The following is a 24,430-nucleotide window of genomic DNA, read 5'->3' as shown; positions in this document are numbered from 1 at the left end:
GGCGGGTCGGCGAGCCAGCCTGGCTGTGCGTGCTCACGTGACAGTTCCGCGAGGCCCAGCTCGCGCAGTCGTCCGAGCGAGCGAAGATGGCGGCCGAGAGGGAGCCTCCTCCGCTGGGGGACGGGAAACCCACCGACTTTGAGGAACTGGAGGACGGAGAAGACTTGTTCACCAGCACTGTCTCCACGCTAGAGGTCAGACTGCATCTCCGTGGGTTCCGTGCTGCGCTGCTCCCCGCGTCTCTCCTTTTAGATGCCGTTACCCTAACCCAGCTTGTCCCTTCCCACCCCCAGGGCTAGCAAGACCAGGTGGGTGACACCTGTGACGGACCCCACCTCAGGTACCTGTCAGTAGGTTGGGTAATGGCCTGGGCGGTAAGGCCTCCTCAGGAGAGCAGCTTGCGGGCCTTGGGGACCGACCTAATTCTCTAAGGGGCTGGCAGCGTCCGGACCGTGCATCGCAGCGCCCTTTCCCCATTCTACCGGCCCTTCTTGGTGTCAGTTGCACCTCTTCTTTCAGGCCAGAGATGGTCTTGTCCCGGGTGCCAGCATGCCGCTCGGCACTCCCCTGGGGCTTCCCTAGCCCCTTTGAAGAAGTGCTTGGTTTCTCTCTTCCCACGGGAGGGTGTGCCCTGAAAGGGAAGAGCAATGAAGTGAGCTCAGAGTGGCCGAGGGTCAGCCAGGAGCATTTGGGTGCACTTTTCTTAGGTCGTGGTCCTTAGTGGACTGCTGGTTCCCCTCGAGGTAAAAGCTTCTGTTTGGGCTATTGAGTAGGTAAATGCATTTGCCCATTTTTGTTTGTCTTTAGTTCCAAGACCCTTTAGAGATCATAGTGTTTAGAAAATTTTAAAGTTGAAAGGAGGGAGTAGTTCAGGAAACGGCTTTTTTTTTTTTTTTCTTTTAAGCTAACAGGGGAAAAATAGACACAGTTCTCCACTCCTTTTTCCTCTTTTCTCGCATGATCAGCGATCTCTGAAGCGGAGTGTTCCTGTTTTTGTCAAAGGAAACACCCTCTATGAACTTATGTGTATTGGACCGCCTATGTCTAGTTCATGTTTTAATTACTTTACATTTACTAAAAACATACACACCTAAAATCCTAATTTTAATTGTGTTTATTAAAATGTAAGCAAATTTCCTGGAAGGTTGTTTACCACAGACTATCCTTACTGCTAAAGTGCTTTCTTGATCTGTTCACCTCTACAACAAATAAGTTGGAAATTACTGTAAAATATCTACTTTCAGAATTTTTAGCTACCTGAAACTGGGAACTTCCGGGAACCATTTTCAGCACTGACCACATTCTGCTAATTGGTGCAAAGTTCCAGCTAAACCCTACCTCCCCTCAGATTTTAGGTTCCCTGGGACTAGGGATAGTACCTTGATCATCTTTGTGTTCCTCACAAAACCTTGAATATTTGCATTTATTAGATTTTTACTGGATTGTCAAATTAGCATCCCCTAAGAATTAGTGAAATTTTTTTTTTCTGGATATATTTGGGAGGCTTAGTATCTTTTTATTTTGCTCTTTATGCATGTTATACAGCTACATTGGCATGTTCAAAGACCTGTATTCCCATTGGAGAATAGAAAGGTTTTACATAAGAATCCAAACAAACTTGGTTGACCTGTTTGGAACTTTGTTTGGAGTGAAGTAAAAGGAATCATATTTGCCACGTGGATTGGAATTTCTTTTTTTTAATATTTATTTTTTAGTTATAGTTGGACACATACCTTTATTTTATTTATTTATTTTTATATGGTGCTGAGGATTGAACCCAGGGCCTCGAATGTGCTAGGCGAGCATTCTACTACTGAGCCACAACCCCAGCCCGTGGATGAGAATTTTTAAAAAGTATGTTTGATCATTTTTCAGTGAAAGTCTACAAAGTTTGATTAGGAAAACTTAAATTTATCTTGGTTAATGCACATGAAAATTGTACATAAAGTTGACGTTAGTTATTCATCTTAAACTCCATATTTCAAAAATTCATTCAGGTTATTAATTTTTAGAAAGTAGTATGGCTGTGAGATTTGTAAATTCAGATATTTTTTCTCTCAAAATGTTTGGGGAACTGGGTGTGGTGGTGCACACCTATAATCCCAGAGGCTTGGGAGGCTGAGGTGAGAGGATTTCAACTTTGAGGCCAGCCTCAGCAACTTAGTGAGACCCTGTCTCAAAATATAAAATAAAAAGGGCAGGGGATGTGATTTCATGGTTAAGCCCCCCTGGGTTCAATCCCTAGTACAAAAAAAAAAAAAGTTTGGGGAAGGATATATAGTAGTATTTCTTAGTTTACCAAACTGTTTTAAAGGAATCCTCTTTCAGTACTTCACGTTCTATTAAATAGTGCTTCTCAAACTTTTTTGTATTGGAAAAGCCACAGTATTTATGTTAAAAATGCAGATGCCTGCACCTCACTTGAATATCCATGCTTAATAAGTGTTCTAGATCAGAGCTTTTCAGACTTTTTAAAGTAAGTTACCTTGGGATATTGTTGAAGTGCAAATTATGATTCTGTAAAGCTGCAATAGGGCCCATTATTCTACATTTTTATCAAGCTGTCCTCGTGGTGCTTCTGAGCCATAGAGAACACTAAATTGCAAGGCCCTAAGTAATATCAAGGGAGATCATCTGCTTTTGATACTTATTACCTAAGAAAATGTGTATTGCCTAAGCTGTAAATTAAAAGTAATACTTAAAAACAAATGTCTTTTAATTTATTTTATTTTATTTTTTAAAAAAATATTTTATTTTTTTAGATGTAGATGGATGCAACACAATGCCTCTATTTTTATGTGGTGCTGAGGATCGAACCCGGGTCCCGCCTGTGCTAGGGGAGCGTTCTACCGCTGAGCCACAATCCTAGCCCATGTCTTTTAATTTAAAAGGGAAAAGAAAATCAGAGTTTTTTAAATTATGTCATTCAGATAGACAACTTTTTCCTTTGAGAGTATTTGATCTGGAGTGGGGGATCAGTTGAAACCCACGTAAGTGAAAATCATACACAGCTTCAATGCCATAATTGTTCAGTTTATAATGCCTACACATTAGTTTATCTATATGCCTATGTATATATTTTTAACCCAATTTTAAACTCATTCCTTTAAGAAGGAAAAAACTCATTTTCTTTCAAAATTAGAAAGTCACATAAAATTGTATTAAGTAAATAAAAGATGTTTCAAATGTCTGCTTTATGTTTCCATTGTGACTATAAGACAAGAAAGTGGCGAGAGGCTAGGTTTAGGGCAGAGAAAGGATTGAGAAGAGAAAGAATTTGGCAAAATTTTATTTTATTTTTTTTGATACCTGAAAAGTATTTTTATCACTTCAAAAAGAACCCTGTACCCTTTAAGATGTTTAGATGTCATCTCTCTTCCCTTTCTCTAACCCACCTGTTTCAAATCCTAAATAGCCAATAATTTGTCTCTTTATATTATCCAGTTCTGGATTTTGTAGGAATGGGATTATATTGTTTTGTTTTGTTTTCCTGTGACTGACTTTTTTTCACTTAGCATGATGATTTCAAGGTTTGTAGAACTGTAGTATATATCCATCCATCATTCAGGTTTTTTAAAAAAATTTTGTTTGGTTTGTTTTTGCTTTTTGGTGTTGGGGAATTGAACCCAGGGCCTCACACATGCTAAGCAAGTCCTCTTCCACTGAGATACATACCCCCTCAATCTCAAGTTTTTTTCCTCCTTTTAAGATGGCATCTTGCTATGTTGCCTTGGCTGGTCTTCAGCTCCTGGGCTCTACTGATCCTCTTGCCTCAGCATCCCTGAGTGTTTTGATTACAGGTGCCCACCACTGCACCCAGCTTTTTTCATGATATTAATGGGGTCCTCTAAAACAAATCTTTTACATTTAATGAAGTCAAATTCATCTATTTTTTCTTTTAGTGTTTATGCTTTCAGTGTCTTAACAAGAATCCTCTGTCCCAAATCCAAGATCATGAAGATTTACACCTGCGTTTTCCTCTAAGAGTTTTATAGTTTTAGCTCTTATATTGAGGTCTGTTAGTCAGCTTTTTCATCGCTTTGACAAATACCTGAAAAAAACAACTTATAGGAGGAGAGATTTATTTTGACTTAGGCCTTCAGAAATATCAGTCCATGATTGGCTGGCTCCATTGCTTTGGGCCTGAAGTGAGATAGAGCATCTTGTCAGAAGGACATGGTGGGAAAGCTGTTCAGCTCCTGGTAGCCAGGAAGGGGGCAGGGGGATATTGATCACTGGAGAAAAAAAGGGTTTAGTGCAAGAAATACTCTTCCAGGGTTGCCCGTAGTGACCTTATTCCTCCAACTAGGTCCCACTAGCCCTGTCCTCTGCCACTTCCCAATAATTCATCCAATTATTAATGAATTAATCCACTGATGAGATCAGAACCCTCATGATTTGATCACTTCCCAAAAGCCTCTCCTCTGAAAGTTGTTGTGTTGGGAGCCAAGTGTAAGTTTTGGGGGAACACTTCAGATCCAAACTATAACAGGCCTGATCCATTTTGAGTTAATTTTTGTAGATGGCATTAGGTAAGAGTCCAACTTTGTTATTTTGCATATGACAATACAGTTGTTCCTGCATCATATGTTAAAAAGATGTTAAAACATATGATGTTAAAAACATCATATGTTTCTCCCATTGATTGATGATCTTGGGACACTTGTCATCAAGTCAGTTGACCAAATAGGTGTTTACACTTGGTTCTTTATTAACCTCAAATGTGAGTCAGCTAAATTTAAGGTGAATACCACAGTATTTTCCTAATGTTATCACATCAAAATGTTTATAGAGAATTTTAACTAGAATTTTCAGATGAGGTATTCACAGGCCTTAGAATTCCTCTCCTAATGTAACTCCAGGCTATAAGTGCCCAGAAGATAACATATTTGGTTGGCTTCAGTAAACACTTATTTATTCTCTGCTGTAGTGTTTTGTTTTGTACCAGGGATTGAATCCAGGGACGCTTAACCACTGAGCCACATCCCCCGCCCTTTTTTAAATTTTTATTTTGAGATAGGGTCTCACTGAGTTGCTTAGGACCTTACCAAGTTGCTGAGGCTGGCTTTGAACTTGTGATTCTCCCACCTCAGCCTCTCAAGCCTCTGGGATTACAATCTCTACTATAATATTTATATTAAAATAAGAGTACAAAGATCAGCAAAACACTATAAGTCTATGAAGATGGAAAATCTCCAGTAGAGAAGGAAAAGATGTACAGAAAATTTTGATACAGAGAGATTATATGATCTGAAAACATAAAATGCCAGTGAAATGAGAAACTAATTCCTATCACATTCTTTAACACATAGTGAATGAACAATGAATGTATCTTTTGACTAGGAAAAGCTAATTGAGGAGGTAGTATTTAAGAGAGTTCTTGAAGAGTGGAATGAAATTTTGAAGTGGGGAATTGACAAGGGTCTCTCTGAGGTTCAGATTCTCTGTGTTCAATTCTAAGGAACCATAAATAATTTTGAGTAACTGAATGTAGAATGTGTTATAGGCTTACTGTGTAGTAAGATTGTGAAGAGTTCTCACATTTGTTATGTAGGCAAGTGAAAGGAATGGAAGATTTGCATGGTTGTAACATTTTACCTAGGAAGATTAATATGACCACCTGAGGGATAAATTTGAATGGGAGGTACCATTGTTGGGTTGATAAATTGGAAGCTTTTTTATAGAGCAAAGTACAAATAATAAAACAAGGGATTTGATGCAGTAACAGATGAAAAGGTAACATTTGTATGGCTCCCTCCTTTTAGATCATTTTTAGAGCAAATAATTATAAATTTATTTGGTTGGATATATGTTAGACCAATAAAGATAATTATCAGGCTGGTGGTGTAGCTCAGTGTTAAGCATGCTTGCCTAGCATGTACAAGGCTCTGGGTTCAATTCCCAGCACTACAGTAAATAAAAATGATAACAGGTAGCTAGAAATACTAGATGGGCTAGAGATGTAGATTTGAGAGTCTGTCATAAATTTGTTCAGTGATAAAGCTCCACCTTTAAAAGTACCAAATTTCCAAAAAATCATTGTAAATTATCTATGATTTAGAGGGGAAAAAACAGTAACATGGTTAAAGGCAATAAGCATGAAAAATTACTAGAAAGGAATTTATGAAGAAGCATAACTCTAGTTTACTACTTTCCCTTTTAGAGCCTGTTTAAAAATAAAAAATAAAAAAAGTAATTCTGTGAAGTTACCTGAAACAGGAATGCTCAAATATTTTTGAAGATTTTTTTTCCTGAAAAAAATAAGACTTGTCTTCAATGTTAGTTTTGCAGATGCTCACTTTACTATGAAGAGTTGAACAGTTCATACACAATTGAACAGTTCTGTTTTATTCCTCTGATGATAGTTTTTAGTTGATATGAAGTTCATTCCAATTTTGTAAAGTTTACTGTAACTTTAATCAAGATATAGAACAGTTCAATNCTATGAACATCGATGTAGCAGTGTCCCTGTAGCATGCTCTTTTTAGGTCTTTAGGGAATAGACCGAGAAGGGGAATAGCTGGGTCAAATGGTGGTTTCATTCCCAGCTTTCCAAGAAATCTCCATACTGCTTTCCAGATTGGCTGCACCAATTTGCAGTCCCACCAGCAATGTACAAGTGTACCCTTTTCCCCTCATCCTCGCCAGCACTTGTTGTTGTTTGACTTCATAATGGCTGCCAATCTTACTGGAGTGAGATGGTATCTTAGGGTGGTTTTGATTTGCATTTCTCTGACTGCTAGAGATGGTGAGCATTTTTTCATGTACTTGTTGACTGATTGTATGTCCTCCTCTGAGAAGTGTCTGTTCAGGTCTTTGGCCCATTTGTTGATTGGGTTATTTGTTTTCTTATTGTTTAATTTTTTGAGTTCTTTGTATACTCTGGATATTAGGGCTCTATCTGAAGTGTGAGGAGTAAAAATTTGTTCCCATGATGTAGGCTCCCTATTTACCTCTTTTATTGTTTCTCTTGCTGAGAGAAAACTTTTCAGTTTAAGTAAGTCCCATTTGTTGATTTTTGTTATCAACTTTTGTGCTATGGGTGTCCTATTAAGGAATATTTTTCAGTAGAATTTATTATGACATATAGTACACAAATAGAGCAAAACTTCTCATTTCTCTGGTTGACATTTTATCTCTTTTGTGTAAATGCTTTGAAGAAGGATTGCTGGGTTGTGTGATAAATACAAACAACTTTATAAAAAAAAATGCGAAACTGTTTTCCCCAGTGGCTGTATCATTTTGTATTGCCATCGTCCATGAATGAGAATGTTAGTTGTTCCACATTCTTTTCAGGACTTCTTGTTAATTTTTATTTTAGGCAGTGGTAAGCTTGATCAGGTTTGTCCTGGCTAGCAAGAATTGATTGTTAAATTTTAAGGAATTTTGTGAATTAGTTTAGGAAACTCAGCCATTATTAAAAATTAAATTGATAAAAACTTACACTAGCAGTATAGGTCAGTGGTTATTATCTGCTATCAAGGTTACCTGTGTGTTTTTTTCATCTGTTTGGTGAAAAGTATAAGTCTTCCCAGTTCTACATTTAGTGAGAGATAACCAGCTTGCCACTGAAAAAGCCAAAAATCTTTACCATAGGTCTGCACACAGCTGACTTTTAGCCTCCCATCAGTTGTGTAGTATTATTATTGGTGTTTTTTGGTAGTGGTGGGGATCAAACCCAGGGTTTTGCACATACTAGGCAAGCCCTATACCATTGAGTTACACCCTCAACCCTACCTTGTGATTTTAATATACCCTCCCTAATGATTAGTGATTCTGAGTTTATCTTCACCAACTGACTTCTGTCTTTTTTGAAACATCCTTTCACGTCTGTTATCCATTTTAAAACTTGAGTTTCCATGTTAAATTTTTAGAATACTTCATGTAGTCTGAATGTGAATCCTTTGTCAGATATGTGTTTTCTAGGAATTTTTTCCAAGCCTGTTGCTTGTCTTTTGTTATTAACCTTTTCTTTCACAATGCAAAAGTTTATCATTTTGATAAAAGAACATTATCCTTTCTGTTTTCATTTATAGAACTTTATTTTTTTAAATTTATTTGTTCGAATTAGTTACACATGACAGTAAAGTACATTTTGACACATCATACATAATGGAATATAACTTCTCATTGGTCTGGTTGTACATGATGTAGAGTTACACAGGTCATGTAATCATATATACACATAGAGTAATAATGCCTGGTTCATTCTACTATCATTCCTACTCCCATGTCTCCTGCCTTCCCTTCACTCTCCTCTTTTTGGTCCAAAATACCCACCTTATTGTGAATTAGCATTCACTTTAAATGTCATATAGAATATAAATCCTTTGCTAACTTTAACCCAAGGTCACAAGGTTGCTTTTATTTTCTTTTACAAGATTTATAGTTGGTAGGTGTTTCATTTAGGCCTAGAATTCATTTTGAGTTGGTTTTCATATGAGGTATGGGCTACACTAGCCTTTCTTTATTGAGTTGTATTTGTATATTTGTTAAAATCAATTGATCATTGTATTAGTCAGCTTTCTGTCATTATAATGAAACAACCTGACACAATCTGCCTATGAAGTAAAGAGGATTATTTTGGTTTATGATTTTGGTGGTTAAAGTCTAAGATTGAGTGGCCTTAATGGCTTGGGCTTTTTTGTGAGGACAGCACACCAGAGCATGTGTTAGAAACAGAATGGTCACATCTCAAGCTAGGAACAGAGAAAGTAGCTGGTGGTGGGGGGTGGTGGTGTTCCATAGTCCTTTTGAGGCCATATTCCCAGTGATATAAGGACCTCCCACACAGTCCCACATTCTAAAGAGTCACAACACTTAACAGTAATGCCATTCTGGAGACACAGCCTTTAACATGGACCTTTGGGAGACACAACTCATTTGCATACCATAGCAATTTTGTATGTCTGGCCTATTTCTGGACTCTGCTTCATTGATTTATTAACTATCCTTTTGCCAGTCTACACTGTCTTCATTACTATAGCTGAGTCTTGATAATAAGTGGTACGAGTCTTCTGATTTTGATATTAAAATTATTTTGGCTATCCTTGTTCTTTTGTCTTTCCACATGATTTTAGAATCAATTTACTGATTTCTATCAAACACGCTGCTGAAATTTTAATTGGGATGCATTTTTTGAATCCATAGATTAACTTGGGGAAAATGAACATGTTAACAAATGCAGTCTCTCCATTTTCTAGACCTTAATTGATTTCTTTATCAGTGTTTATAGTTTTCAGCATATGGATCCAGCACATCTTTTGAGAGTTCCTACCTAAGTATTTCATGGTGTTTGATTTCAGTTTTGCTGCTTTTCTTTCATTTTTACATTTTCTTCATTAGTTGCATATTGACCCTGGATGCTGTAACTATGCTAAAACGTCATTAGATCTAATAGGTTTTTATGTAGTCATTGGGATTTTCTGTGTAGATAATTATGTTGTCTGTAGCTAGAGTTTTATTTCTTTTTGTTCCAGTCTTTGTTCCTCTTTTCCTCTGGATGCCTTATTGCACTGATTGGGACCACCATATAATGTTGACAGGACATGGTATTAGAGGGTGTCCTTTCTTTTTTCGTAGTTATAGGAGAAAAATATTCTTTTTCATTTATATATATATATCACATACATACATATATATATTATTTGTAAAGTGTCTGTGTGTAGATAAACTTCATGTGGTTAAAATACTTTTCTTTCTATTCCCTTTTTGAGAGAAATCAACATCATCTCATAAATGGATGTTGATTTTGACAAAAGCTTTTTTTTAATCTATTGTGATTATCATATAATTTTCTCCTTTAGTTTATTTATAAGGAAGATTATAGTGATTCATTTTTCAAATGTTGAATAAGCCTTTTCATTCCTGGGACAACCCACAGACATAATATTTTTATTCTTTTTATATATGGCTGGATTATTCTGCTAATATTTTGTTTCGGTTGTTGTGTCTATATTCATGGAAGGTAATGGTTTGTAGTTTTCTGTTTCTTGTAATGTCTGTCTGGTTTTGTATCAGAAATGCTGGCTTCCTTAAATTAATTGGGGATTTTTTCTTATTTCATATTCTTGAAGAGGCTCTGTGGAATTAGTCTTACATCTTCCTTAAATGTTGAAAGAACTCTCTAGTGAAATCTGCTGTAGTTTTGTGCAAAAGAAGACCTTTGACTACAAATTTAGTGTTTTAAATAGACTATTTTTTCTTGGTGAACTTTGGCAGTATGTGTATTTTAAGGAATTTGGCCACTTACTCTCAATTGTGCAATTTATGAGCATTAAGTTTTTCATAATACTCTTTATCATTGTATTATTGTGTCTGTGGATTCCATGGGTGATGCCTCTCCCCTTTCATTATTGATAATGGTAATTTACATATTCAGGGTTTTTTTGTTTATGTGTTTATTTTAGTCTTTCTTGAAGTTTGTAATTTCTTCTAATCTTTCCAGCTTTTATTTAGCTTTTGTTTTCATTTTTTTCTATTTGTTTTGAATTCCATTGATTTCTGTTTCTTATTTTCCTTTTAGCTTTATGTTTACTTTGCTCTGAGTTTCTTAAAATAGAAGGTTGGATCATTTACTTGAAACTCTTTTCCTAGTATTAGTATTTAGGTATATAGTTTCCTATGTGACTTTTTTGACCTGTGTTAATTAGTATGTATGGTTTAATTTACAAAATATGAGAACTTTCCAGACAACTTTCTGTTACTAATTTCTTGTTTGTGCTGATGCTATATAGTCTGTGGTTGGATGGAGTGTTTAGACACGTGAAATCAAATTGGTTAAAAAGGTTTTTCAAGTGTTCGCTGCCTTTCCCTATTAACTGTTGAATTGTTCTATCAGTTATTGACAAAAATGTAATGTCTCCAAGTATAATTCTATGTGTTAATTCTTCTTTTAATTAAATCAGTTTTATTTAGCAGTATTTTGAAGCTTTGTTAGCCACCAGCATTTGGGATTGTTTGTGTCTTTTGTTGAATTGATCCTTTTATCATGCCCTTCTTTATTCCTAGGTAATATTCCTTATTCTGAAGTTCACTTTGATGTTTATAAACATTCCACCTTTCTTTTTTTTATGTGACATTTTTGGCATTGTTTTATTTTTAACCTGTGACTTTTAAATTAGGGGTTTTTTTGGTGTGTGTGTGTGGGCAGCATATTGTTGTGTAGTTAATTTGTTAATTTTGTATCCATCTCTTCTAATTGGTGTGTTTAATGTAATTACTGCCATGGTTGGATTAGATCTATACCATTTTATATGTTTGCTGTTTTTCTTCTTCTGTTTCTTCTTTTCTCCTTCCTTTTGCATTACTTTAGTGTTTATTGGCATTTTAATTTATCTACTGGATTTTTTTTTGCATTATCTCTTTACAAATATATATTTTAGTGGCTACTCTAAGAATTGCAATAGACAAACCTAACTTTTGATGTTCTATTAGTGTACTGCCCCCTTTCATGTTATAGTTTTCATATGTACTAAATATTCATGTACTGAAAACCTTATCAGGTAAAGTTACTATTTCCATTAGTCATACCCATTTTTTAAAACGATTTTTTAAGTTGTAGATGGACATATCTTTATTTATGTATTTAAGTTGTAGATGGACTTAATATCTTTATTTATTTTTTTATGTGATGCTGAGGATCAAACCCAGTGCCTCACATGTGGTAGACAAGTACTCTACCACTGAGCTACAACCCCAGCCTAGTCATACCCATTTAAAATAACTAGTTTATCCTGTTTCTCCAGTTAGTTACTATTTTTGAGATTATTTATTTAATTCTGAAGGTCCAAGTATTTGTTACTTTCTTCTATTGTATGTTTTCAGCCTAAAGAACTTGTAAGTAGCGTTTTAGAGTTGCCCTAGTGACAACAAATTCCTACAGTATTCTTTCATTTGAAAATATCTTTATTTCAGTTTCATTGTGTTGTTTGTGGTGCTGGGGCTGAAATGCTTTTGGGTTTTTTAGTTTTTGTTTCAAGGCTAAGCACTGAAACACATGCTGTGCAAATACTGTACTGGGCAATATCCTCAGTTCTTTTTATTTGAGATGAGGTCTCCCTGAGTTGCACAGACTAGGCTCAAACTTGTGTTCCTTTTGCCCAGCCTTCCCACATTCTTGATCTCCTCACATTTTTAGTGGATATAAAATTCTTAGTTGACAAGTCTTTTTGTTTGGCACTTTAAAGATTTCATGTCACTGCTTTCTGATCTGATCTATGATTTCTAATGTGAAATATGTAGTCATTCTAATAATTTTTCTAAATGTAGTTTTTTGTGATTTTAATTACCTCAAGTTTAACTTTTTTATCTTATCAGCCACTTTTTATGATGTAACTTTTTATGATGTAACTTGTAATTTTTTCTCTCATTTGTCCTGTTCGGAGTTTGCTTATTCTTTAATCTGTAAATTTATGTCTTTCATCAAATTTGGGAAATTTTTGCCCATCATTTCTTGAAATATTTTTCCTACACAGCTTTTCTTTGTCTCTCTTTCTAGGACTTGGATGATATAAATTTTTAATATTTCAAAGGTTCTGCTATTCTGTTCTTTTTTTTTTTTTCAATTTAGATTGAATATTCTCTGTTCACTGACTTTTTTTATCTCAATACCTGTAAAAAGCCTAAGAATTTTACCCTCCTTGTAAGCTGACAATTTAATCTGTTTTATGGTGGCTGGGAGAAAACACGATAAAGGATTTTATTACTCAAAGCATAGCAAGAAACATAAGTATATGTTTGTGACAGTTTCCCTGCCCCTCATATTCCAATAAGGTGAGGTAGATTAGCCCAGGTGGATTCTGTACCTTTGTTTGTTAGCCATAAGCTGAGGAACCCTTATGCTAAATTATTTGTAATAGGCCATAATCCTGCCTGTTCTTAGTGCTGGTGAATACATCATCTTTATTAATACTACCCAGTAAACAAACCTGGTCTTTGCTTTGAAGAGACTCTTACCTCTCTCTTCCAAGGTTGTTTACTATACAATCTTTCAAGAAAACATAGTCCAAAACAAGAGAACAAATTCCTTTGTTTGCAGTATGTACAGAAACTTGAGACACCCTGGAAATTCTGGCAGACTGCTTTGAGTCTATTCTACTATTCTACAAATATGCAGCTTGGAGGTAAACCCATGATTTATGTAGGTTCATTCATAGAATTAGGGGGATCTTCTCCAGGATATCCCTTCCACCCACTGCCACCTCACTCTTTACTTCTTAGAGATCTCTCTTCTTAGTTCTTCTGGCCAGAAACAAAACTTCTGTCAGAGTTTTAGCTACCTGCACTGTCACATATTTGTTGAGCTTGGGTCAGCCTTGCAGGAAAGCAGATCAAAGAAAGGAAAAAGAATACCAATGAGGATTTCTGCCACTTCTCAGTATTGGGTTTTTTTCCTAATTCACTTGGCTGAAGAATTAGATTTTCTCTTAGGTTTTTCTATGTTAGCATTATTGTCACTGCTAATGTCATGAGGCTGACACTATATCTGCCTTAGGTCAGTGCCAGGAAAGAAAATGGGGGTGAAGAAATAAAAGAGTTTTCCATTCATATTCTATAGGTTATAGGGGCCCTCATGTTATGGCCAGAAATACAAAGAGTTTTTCTTGGAGTCATTACTGCTCATATCTGTATAAAGTTTTCCAATTGGCAGTATCCTCAGGAAAATCCAAAACAGAAATCAAGAAAAAAATTGAAAAACTGACCCTTTTAAGAATAATTTTTCACGTTTTAGCTCATTCCTGAGTCTGACTGCTATTATTTATTTTTATATTATTGGTTTTTGTATTCTATTCAGAGTTCTTACTGTTAATCTGTAAGGGAGAGAAAGACTATAATGAGTTTCTTTGGTCTTGATTGGAATCCACAGCATCACTTTTTAGTTTAATAGATATTAGCAAAAACCTTAAAATTTTGCATTAAAACTTTTCTGTACACTACGAGGTGACGCTATGAGGGAAGAAAATATACACATTCACTAAGAATACTGCTGACTACTCAATTACGTATCTTGGACAACTGTAGTTTTGATGGAACAGAACCTCAGCTCCAGACAAAGAAGCCATCAGTGTTCCCTTTCACCATTGCTTTTTCCTCCCACAGTTTTATCCATCTACTGGAGAATAGCTCTTCTTGTACTCACTAGGAACCTAGAAAAGGCATGGGGAAGCAGGGACAGAAATAAGTAAGTCTTCAAAGCTTTTACTGAGTCACTGACCATGGCTGTGTCCTGAGCAGTAGAAAACAGCCTTCTGCACTGTTAACAATGGACAGACACCAAAGGGAAAGTAGGCCTTTCCATAGCCTTTACTACAGTTGCCCACCACCCACACCATTCCTATCCCACACTTCACTCTTAGGTTCTACACTATGAGACAAAAGGGTTGCTTTATGTTATATCTATTTTAAACAACTAAAGAAGAAAATGTTCACTCAGTTATTAAGATTTTTGCCATTTATAGTTTGCTTATTTCATTCCTCTTCAGCATAAAGAATTTCCTTTAGGGGCCGGGGTTGGCAGAGTGCTTGCCTCGCACATGTGAGGCACTGGGTTTGATCCCCAGCACCAAATAAAAATAAAAACAAAGATATTGTGTCCATGTATAAATAAGAATTAAAAAAAAAAAAAAAGAATTTCCTTTAGCATTTCTCTTAGAGATGACCAGTTGGAGATGAATTCTCTTATTTCTACTTCATCTGAAAACTTTCACTTTTATTCCTAAAGGATATTTTCACAGTTTAAAGGTTTCTGGATCAATAGCATTCTTTAAGCACTTTAAAAGTATTCTTCCACTATTTTCCAGCTTTCATGATTTCTGAAGAGAAATCCACAGAAATTCAAATTGGTGTTCCCATGTAAAAATGTGTCTTTTACTCTAGATCCTTTCAATTTTTTAACCTATGTCTGTCATTTGTAGCAGTTTGATGATGTGTGTAGGCATCATATTATTTGATTTTATCCTCATTAAGGCTCACTGAACTTATTATTATCTGTAAATTTGTCTTTTCCAAATTCAAGATGTTTTAGCCACTGTTTAATTAAATACTTCTGCAACCGTCTTTTAAAAATTTTTTATACCTTTATTTTATTTATTCTTATGTGGTGCTGAGAATCAAACCCAGTGCCTTACTTGGTATAGTGCAAGCACTATACCACTAAGTTACAACCCCAACCCCTGTAGCAGTCTTTTCATCCTTCCATCTAGGACTGAAGTGGCATGAATTTTAGATTCTTTATATTATTCCACAAATCCCTAAGGTGGCTTGTTCATTTCTTTTTCAATTTCTTTTCTCAGAAGTTGTCTTTGTTACTCAGATTGAATATTTTCTATGAATTTAAAGTTCACTGACATCTTTCCTCTGTTGTGTTCACTCTGTTATTGTCCATCCTGTGATTTTTTTTTTCAGATAAGTTTTTTCAGTCTAAAATTTTTATTTTGGTTATTTTTTGTAGCTTCTATATTCCTTTACCGAGAGTTGTCATTTCATTTTAAATGTATTTATCTTTACCTCATAGGGCATAGTTATTATTTTTTGTTTGTTTTAAACTGACATGTTAAATGTTTGTTGTTATTTTGGGTTTAGCATCTGGTGATTGTCTTTTCCCTTAAGATTTGGTCACATTTTCTGGGTTCTTTTTTATGACAAATGATTTTGGACTGTGTCGTAGATGTTCCAAGTGTCATATTGTGTTAGCTTTGCTTCATTATGACCAAAATACCTGACAAGGACAACTTAGAGGAAGGAAAGTTTGTTTGGCTCAGAGATTTAGTCTATGGTAGGCCAACTCCATTTCTCTGGGACAAAGGTGAGGCAGAACACCATGACAGAAGGCTGTGGCACAGGAACGATGCTTACCTCATGGCAAGGTCAGGAAGCAGAGAGATGGGAAGGAGAAGGGATCCCAGGGAAGATGAGGTTTTCCAAGGCAGGTCCCCAGTGACACACCTCCTCCAGTTATACCCACCTGCCTACAGTTACCATTCAGTCTGTTCAATCTACAGTGGGCTGATTAGCTCATACCTCATAGTCTAATTATTTCACCTCTGAATATTCCTGCATTAACACAGGAGCTTTTAGGGCGATACCTCATATCTAAACCATATCAATAGTTAGATTCCGCATCCTGTTACAATTTTCTGGAGAATGTTGGAGGTGTTTGTTTGTTATTTTGTCAGACAATGAGCTTCTTTAGGTTAAAGTTCTGTTTTGCCTTCTGGGGGTATTGGTTCTCATTTCAGTTCAATTTTCAAAGATTTTGTTTCTTTGTGTCTGTCCCATGCATGCACTACTTACTACTTATCTGGGACTTTGACAATGTTCTAAATATCAGTTTGATTCTCAAAAGTCTTTGGAAAGTGCTGTGCTATTTGTATTTCTTCCTTTATATGTACCTCATCAGGGTTGATCCTGAGATTTCTGCACACTCATTCACAGAATCATAGGATCCTCTTCTCCAGTTTTTTCTCTGGGTTCTTCTCCCACATTGTTCAGGTTATATATACAGTTCCTTTTTCTCAGTTCTTTGGTGAGAAAGATGAGGTTTCTTTGGAGTTGTATCTACCTGTGCTGTTGCTCCTCTAGTGCAGCTCCATGCATGGGGCCTGCTTTTGGCAAATCCTCAAGAGAAAAGAAAAAAAAAAAATCCAGAGATTTGTTCATGCGTACATATTCTTCATGTCTAGCCATAAAGGTGAGATTCTGTTAGAATTTTACCATTGCACAGATCTGTGAGTAGGCTATTTTCAGGACAAAACTATTAGAGAAAAGATGAAAGTACACTCACTTTCTTTCACAGTGTCTGAATATGTTTACTTCTTAGATTCCTCCTGTAGTTTTTGTTTTTTGCCCCTAGACTTTAGTTGTAAGCAGAGGTAATGGGGCTACAGTGGGCTTACCACATATATTAGTTACGTATTGCACTGTAACAACTTTCTGTGACTTAGCAACTTATTTTAGATTCCGCATCTAAGGGGTTAGGAATCCAGGAGCAGTTTACTGAAGTATTCTGGTTTGAGGTAGATTTCAGTCAGGGTTGCAGCCATCTGAAGCCTGAGGAGGATCGAATTCTAAGCTTATTTACATGGCTGTGAGAGGAACCATCAGATCCTTGCCACATGGGTCTCTGTAGATACCTACTAAGCATCTGGCAACTGCTTTCTCTTAGACTGAGTAGAGAGGGCTATAGGGCAAGGGCAAGCACAGGACCATTGCAACATGGAAGAAGTGACCTACTATCATTTCTGAGAGACAGTGGGGGTAAAAAAAAAAATGGGAATGGGTGATTGGCTAGATAATGGAAGATGTAAGTGATAAGGGAGATATAGGACTCTGAGATAATGTGTAAGTTCCCAGATTGGGTGATGAGGGGAAAATGGTGCTATAAGGCAGGGGATTGTCAAACTTTAGCCTAGAGGCTAATCTGTTTGGATACTCATTTTTGTAAATAAAATCTTATTGGAACACAGTCACATCCATTTGCTTACATTTGTTTATGGCTAGGGGAGAGGAGTAGCTGTCACAAAGACCGGATAGCCCTCATTTTTCATCTTGCTACCCCACAATTTGTCAACCTAGAAAACTCCATCTCTTTTCAGAAGTTAAACTCTGATTTATTCAGGGGGACTTAGGACCTCTTCCCTGGCATTCAAAAGTACCTTATATGGGGCTTATTTGAACAGTTCTATTCTAAACCTTATATGCATGTGTTTTCTCACTGAACTATTAAATATTAAAGTCTCTTGAAAGTAAAGACATCTACACACCAAATATTAACAGGTGTGCATGCGCACATGCATGTGTGTATGTACAACATAATTAGGGTTTCATTGTTTATATTTTGTAATCTCAAAGAAATTGTCAAAAAAGGTTATTTGGCTAACTTGAATAATGGTAAACAAATATTAACTCCTCTTTTTTTTTTTTTTTTAGCTGTGATGAGAAAAGGTTAGTTGAAATAATATAACAAATAATACTATAGTGGCTAAAGAGTATTTTAATTTATTTAAGGTAGACTGTTTTTTCTATTCATCATTATTCCCCTATTAGAATTTGGGATTTGACAGTGCTTAATTGAATGGATTTCCTTAAACACTTAAAAATATCAAATCACAAATATTAAATTTTAGTAATATTTAATTCTTTTGTGGGGGAGTGCTGGGGTTCATACACAGGGGACACTCAATCATTGAGCTATGTCCCCAGCCATTTTAATTTTTTAAATTAGAGTTTTATAGTTATACATAGTAGTAGGGTTCATAAATGCATGGAAATCAATTTCTGGGATCTGTATGCCTGTTGTGGAGAGCTATTGTGTGTCAAGTGGATCAGGACCAGATTCCCAGAGCTGGGGGCTCGACACATAACTGCAAGCGCTGGGCTGGGTTGGTATCTAGGGAGGGATTGGGAAACTGAGGATTGGAGAGCTGAAGAGCTCTTTTGGTTTCCAAACTGGTGGGATTGGGGGATCATTCTGGACTAGGGAGAGAGTTGGAGTTGAGGACCAGGCTGGAGTCAGGGACCAGGCTGGTGTTGGGTCCCAGTGAGTGCCAGCCTAAGTGGGTCCTGGGAACCCAGTGGGTTCCAGACTAGTTGGCCAAGCGCAAGATGCCCTCACACCCTCTTCCAGCCTCCCTACCCGCAGGAGCTAGTCCTGTCTGTCCCTGTGCACTTTAAGACTCAAAGATCTAGGGAGAGCCCATTTCTCTCTAGCTTCTGCAGCAAGATGGTGGCTATTAGCACAACTAGCAGGAATACTTCAGGTGTAACCAAAGCTGCAGGTACCTTAGGGTGGTCTTCCAGCCCCTGGCTTGTGTTTCTCTATGGTGGCAGCAGAGGTGTCCCAAGATGGAAGCAGCTGTGTTCAGTGATGGGGCAGTAGTGACTTCTCAGGGGGTGCACGCAGGGACCCTGCTGTGCTTTGCCTTGCCTCCCCTCCCTTTGAAATCTTGATGGAATCCTCCATGAACCCCTAACTCCAGCATCCCGCTTTCCTGCAGAAACAGCACCACGTGTCACACCAAGGTCTGCTGCCATCACAAGTAGTAGCCAACCATCCATGGATCCTTGTTGCAGCAGCCTCTGAGCATCTGGGTGTCTGAGCGCATTGTAAAAACTTTCGGGGCCTTCTTGTGCAAGAAAAAGAACCCACTGGTCTCTTAAGAAAATTGTCACTTTTACTCCCTTGAGCTTTAGATGGGTCTGGTCTTGCCAGCTCCTGAGATACCTTCACGCCATGTTTCTTATTGTCTCTGGGCAAAGTCTTTAGCATTTCTTTAGTGGCAGTAGGTCTTTAACAACTACACCTTTTTAGCCCTTTTTACTCCTACCTTTTTTTTAATATATTTTTTTTAGTTGTGGATGAACACAATATCTCTTATTATTTTTATGTGGTGCTGAGGATCGAATCGAGTGCCTCACACATGCTAGGCAAGCATTCTACCACTGAACCATAACTCCAGCCCCTCATATGGTTTTTAGAATTAGTTCTTCCTTTCTAAGGTCTTGAGGTAAATCATAAGTTCATTTGGGGGGAATCTATGTTTGTTAATGTAGGCACTCAGTGCTATAAATTTTCCTTAGAGCAATTCCTTAGAATTGTTCTCACAGTGTCCCAGAGATTTTGATACGTTGCATTCCTGTTTTCATTTGTTTCTAAGAGTTTTTTAATTTCATCTCTCATTTCTCATTAAAAAGAATATTGTTCAATCTCCATATGTTTATGTGGGTTCTATTATTTTTTTCTGTTGACTTCTAGTTTCCTTACATTATAATCCCATGCATCCTATTTAATCATAATCAGTTTTTGAGGATTTGATAAGACTTACATTCTGACCTAGAATGTGTTGTGGTATAGAAAAGGTTCCATGAGCTGGTGAGAAGGTAAATTCAGCTGTTGTGGGGTAAGATATTCTGTAGATGTCTATGAGATCTGTTTGATTTATAGTATTACTTAGGTTTGCCATATACTTATTGATTGCATGCTTTGATAATCTGTCCATTGGTGGTAAGAGTGTGTTGAAATCATCCAGTGCTATCATATTGGGGTCTATCTGGGATTTAATGTCAAGAATAATTTTTAATATAATCAGGTATACTGACATTTGGGGCATATATATTTATTACCATTATCTCTTCTTATTAGAGTGTTCCCTTTACCAGAATATAGTGGCCTTCTTCGTCTCTTCTTCTTCATATTAATTTTTGCTGAAAGTTTACTTTGTCAGATAAATAGACTAGCAACTTAGCTTGTTTTGAGATGATATTTACATGGAATATTTTATTTGTTCCATTTTTTTAACCTGTCAGCCTGTGGGTGTCTTTGCCAACAAGATGAGTCTGTTGCAAACAGCATACAATTGGGTCTTATTTTTCAATCCATTCTGCTATCTGTATCTTTTAATTAATTGGGAAGTTGAGGCCATTTATATTCAGTGTTATTATGGATGTATGTTGTAGTTGCCTGCCAATTTGGTTTGTTTGATAATTATATTCTGTGTTAATTTTCATTTAAGTGGATGCTCTTCTAGTGATCTTCTTTGATTTGGGAGCATTGGGGTTTATTTTTGGGTAACTGTGCATTGTTACATTGAGTATTCTTTGTTGTGCTGGCTTGGTAGCTTGCCTCTACATGTGACCTGATGTTTTTCCCTGGCTGCTTTGAGTATTCATACATTATTTTCAATGTTTGGCATTTTGCTTTATGATGTATCTTGTTTTTTTATGAGGTTTTGTTATGATCTTGTCTGTGTGGGGTCCCATATATCTCCTGTATGTGGATGTGTATCATTTCAGATATGGGAAAAGTTTTGTTACTATTTCATTAAAAATGTTCCTAATGCCTTTAGCCTCTATCTCCACATCCTCTTCTATGCAATTAACTCTCAGGTTTGTTCTCTTGATGCTTTCTCAGAGATCCTGTATATTCTGATCATGATCTTTTATTTTTTACCTTTATTACATACTTAGTATTCAAGTTCACATGCCCTCTCTTCAAGGCCTAAAGACGCTCTTCAAGTTCTAAAGTTCGTTATTAACAAGCAAAGGAAGTCATATGAATATATGGATTGATGTAGAGAAATCATATGACATAATTCAGCACACATTGATAAAAACTCAGAAAAATAGAACTAGAGAGTATATGGGTTAAATTATTTCCTCCAAAAGATATGTGTAGCTTCTGACTTCACAGGAAGGAAGAAGGCCTTTTTTTTTGAGGGGGGGGGTGTCCAGAAATGGCATAATTATGATGTTATTGCCTAAGCTGAGATTATAAGGGAATAGGATGAGCTCATGGTTCCGTGTGGTTGCATCCTTATAGAGAGAGCAGGGCAAGCTTTGAGTGAGTGAGTGTGTTCTGTAGGTATTTCTTTGTGATTCCCATTTGGGAATTATATTTAATATGAGAAGAAGATACTGCTCTGATGTGAATCTAGAGCAGCATAACTTCAGTATTATATTGAATCCTACTGCCTTATTTCTCTGACCCCACATCTCAGTTACTGATGTCATAGTGTTACATGTGTAGGCATTGTGTGTTCAATACCATGGAATAAAATTGGGTTTTTCTGTTACATTATTCTCCTCCATCTTTTAGAAAACAAATAGCATTAGTTTTTATAGTTTTTATGAAATTTGCTTTACCAGATGTCTTTATGTCCTTATCAAGATCTCATTCCTATCTAATGTTCATTCAGTCTGAAGGATTCCCCTCACACAGGGTGCATCTAGTGAAAACCAGCACCCTGAGCTCTTGTTTATCAGTACTGTGGTTTGAATGTGTATTTATTTCCAAAATTCCTGTTGACATTTTAGCCTTAATGTAACAGTGTTAAGAGGTGGGCCTTCAATAGGTGGTTAGGTCTCAAGGCTCCAATCCCATGGATGGCATGCACAAGACCAGAACACGTACAAAAGTACATCTGTCAGGCTGGGTGTAATGGCGTATGGCCATGTTTTAATCAGCTTTTTCACCACTGTGGCCAAGATACCTGACAGAAACAACTTATAGGAGGAAAAATTTATCTGGGGGATGCAGTTTCTGAGGTCTCAGTGCATAAATGTCTGGTTCTAGTTCTCTGGGCCCAAGATGAGGTAGTTTGTCATGAGAGAAGGACCCAGTGGAGGAAAGCTGCTCACTTCAGGGCAGCAAAAGAGAGACAGAGAGGGACAAAGTAGCCTTCAAAGAGACGACATCAGTGACTCATCTCCTTCAGCCATGCCTCATTTGCCAACCATTGCCAGCCAATCAGTCCATTCAACCTAGTATGGACTGATTAGTTTAAAGTTCTCACAGTCCATTCACTTTACCTCTGAATATTCCTGTATTAACACATGGGATTTTGGGAGGACACCTTATATCCAAACCATAACAAGCTATAATCCTCTCAACTCTGAAAACTAAAGCACGTGTTCAAGCCCAGCCTGAGCAACTTAGTGAACTGTCTCAAAATAAAAAGGACTGGGGATGTACCTCATTGGTAGAGTACTTGCCTGAGGATGTAGGTTCAATTACCAGTATGTCAAAAGAAGAAGGAAAAAAAAAAGTTGGGGGGCGGGGAGGGCAGCTTGAGGGAATGAGTTCAATCCTTCTACCCCTTTCATCGTGTGAGGAGGATATAGCTTCAAGGTGCTTTGACCTTGGATTTGCCACTCTCCAGAGCTATGGGAAGTCGATTTCTATTGTTAATAAATTAATATTTATTATTATTAATAAATACCAGTTTAAGTTGTTTTTTTTGTTTTGTTTTTTTGTTTTTTAATAGCAGCAGGAAGGGACCTAAATATCTATGAATGCTACCATTTCCTCCCCTGATGGGAAGAATACTTTCACTGGTTCTGGTATTCTCAGCTTCCATATTTTATCCTTTATTGCTTTGAATATATCAACCCACTGCCATTTGCAATCCAGGGTTTCTAATGAGAAATCTGATGGAAACTTTATGGGGAAATGAAGACAAATGTGCTCTCCTTCTCAACTCCATAGGTGTTAATGCCAAGCTCTAGAGTGTCTTAGGACCAGAGCATTTTGTTACAGTATCAAGATTATAAGTGAAGTACTACCATCTCTTTGACACCAATTGCCATGACCTGCATGGCTGTTTATTCAGAAACCGACTGTGGTAAGGGGTGATGGGGGATTAGAAAAGACAGGCACAGGGAGAGAAAACTGGAACCAGGTGGGACACCATCCTCTGACAGAGGAGCAGTGACCCAGAGCTAGCTCAGCATGTTTATTATATAGGTTTTATCATCAAAAGGGTTTTCTGTGAGAAAGTTTCTTCAAAGGAGGCAGGCTGAAGGATGAAGTCCAATTATAATTAGCTTTTTTGTGCTCATAATTCTCTACGCCTGACAGCTGCTGTCTGAACTCAGGGTCAAGACTGATAGTCCTGTGCCTTGCACAAAACCTCTGTTAGCAGGGTCTCACCATAACAGCTGGGCAATCTTGACCTGTACCTTTGCACAGGAAGTTCCCAGCACAGGTACATCTCCTGTTGTGAGACAATCAAAAACCATGATTCAAATCACCACTCTCCACAACCTAATCATTCTGAGTTGAAAGAAATAGGAATGGAATACCATGAGTGTTATATGATGAGGTCTTCAAAAGCCAGAAGTTATAGATTTTTCAGACTGGAAAAGACCATTGAAACCCTACAGGTTTTAATCTCTAAACATGGAAATATCAGTCTCCATAACCCACTGAAGCAAAAAAATTTCCGGGGTTCTTTCTTATTCTTATTATGAAAGTTGAAAAGGTCCTGGAGGCTCCAAAGTGAGGTGATCACCGGGAGTTATGCCCATGTGTAAGTGGGTCATTACTTGCTCTGATCTCATAAGGAGGCACACTGTAAGGTTGCTTCAAATCCTGGATATATAAGACGGTGGCTGCAGCTGGGTTTTTGTCCATAAATACAGTAAACTCTTGGTGGTGACCTATTGGACTCCCAAATAGTGTTTTGTGGTAGGTGATTATGGTGTTTTTCTAATTTTTTTTTTTTTTGGTACCCGGATTGAACTTGGGGCCACTCAACCACTGAGCCACATCTCCAGCCCTATTTTGTATTTTATGTAGAGACAGGGTCTCACTGAGTTGCTCAGCACCTTGCCATTGCTGAGGCTGGGTTTGAACTCTCGATCCTCCTGTCTCAGCCTCCTGAGCTGCTAGGATTACAGGCATGAGCCACCACACCTAGCTTGCTAATTTTGTTTTTAATCTATTATTCTTTTTAACACAGTGCCTTTATTTTTATGTGCTGAGGATTGAACCTGGGTCCTGCCCGTGCAAGGCGAGCACTCTACCGCTGAACCACAATCCCAGCCCTTGCTAATGTTTTTTTGATTTGTGTTTTTTGTTTTGTCTTTTGTTTTTTTATTACTGATTTTGGTCTTCCTTCCTTCCTTCCCCCCTCAGCATCCGGACTGCATGAGT

General features: G+C 37.2%; 1 protein-coding gene across 2 annotated transcripts in view; it reads left to right on the top strand.

Moving 5' to 3' along the window:
• Positions 1-27: 27 nt before the first annotated feature.
• Snx2 (sorting nexin 2) overlaps positions 28-24,430 on the top strand; it is a 73,507-nt gene continuing 49,104 nt past the window's right edge. The window contains exon 1 of one of the 2 annotated variants that reach the window (XM_048811845.1): positions 28-194. In XM_048811845.1, coding sequence (XP_048667802.1) covers positions 87-194 — 108 coding nt within the window. In that variant the 5' untranslated portion in view covers positions 28-86. The remainder of the gene's footprint in view (positions 195-24,430) is intronic. The other variant, XM_015486758.2, reaches the window with a different exon arrangement.

This window comes from Marmota marmota, unplaced genomic scaffold (assembly GCF_001458135.2).
Source record: "Marmota marmota marmota unplaced genomic scaffold, marMar, whole genome shotgun sequence".
In the NCBI taxonomy this organism is placed as follows: Eukaryota; Metazoa; Chordata; class Mammalia; order Rodentia; family Sciuridae; genus Marmota; species Marmota marmota.
The sequence above is the reverse complement of the archived record's forward strand: the minus strand, read 5'-3'. Positions and strand labels throughout refer to the sequence as shown.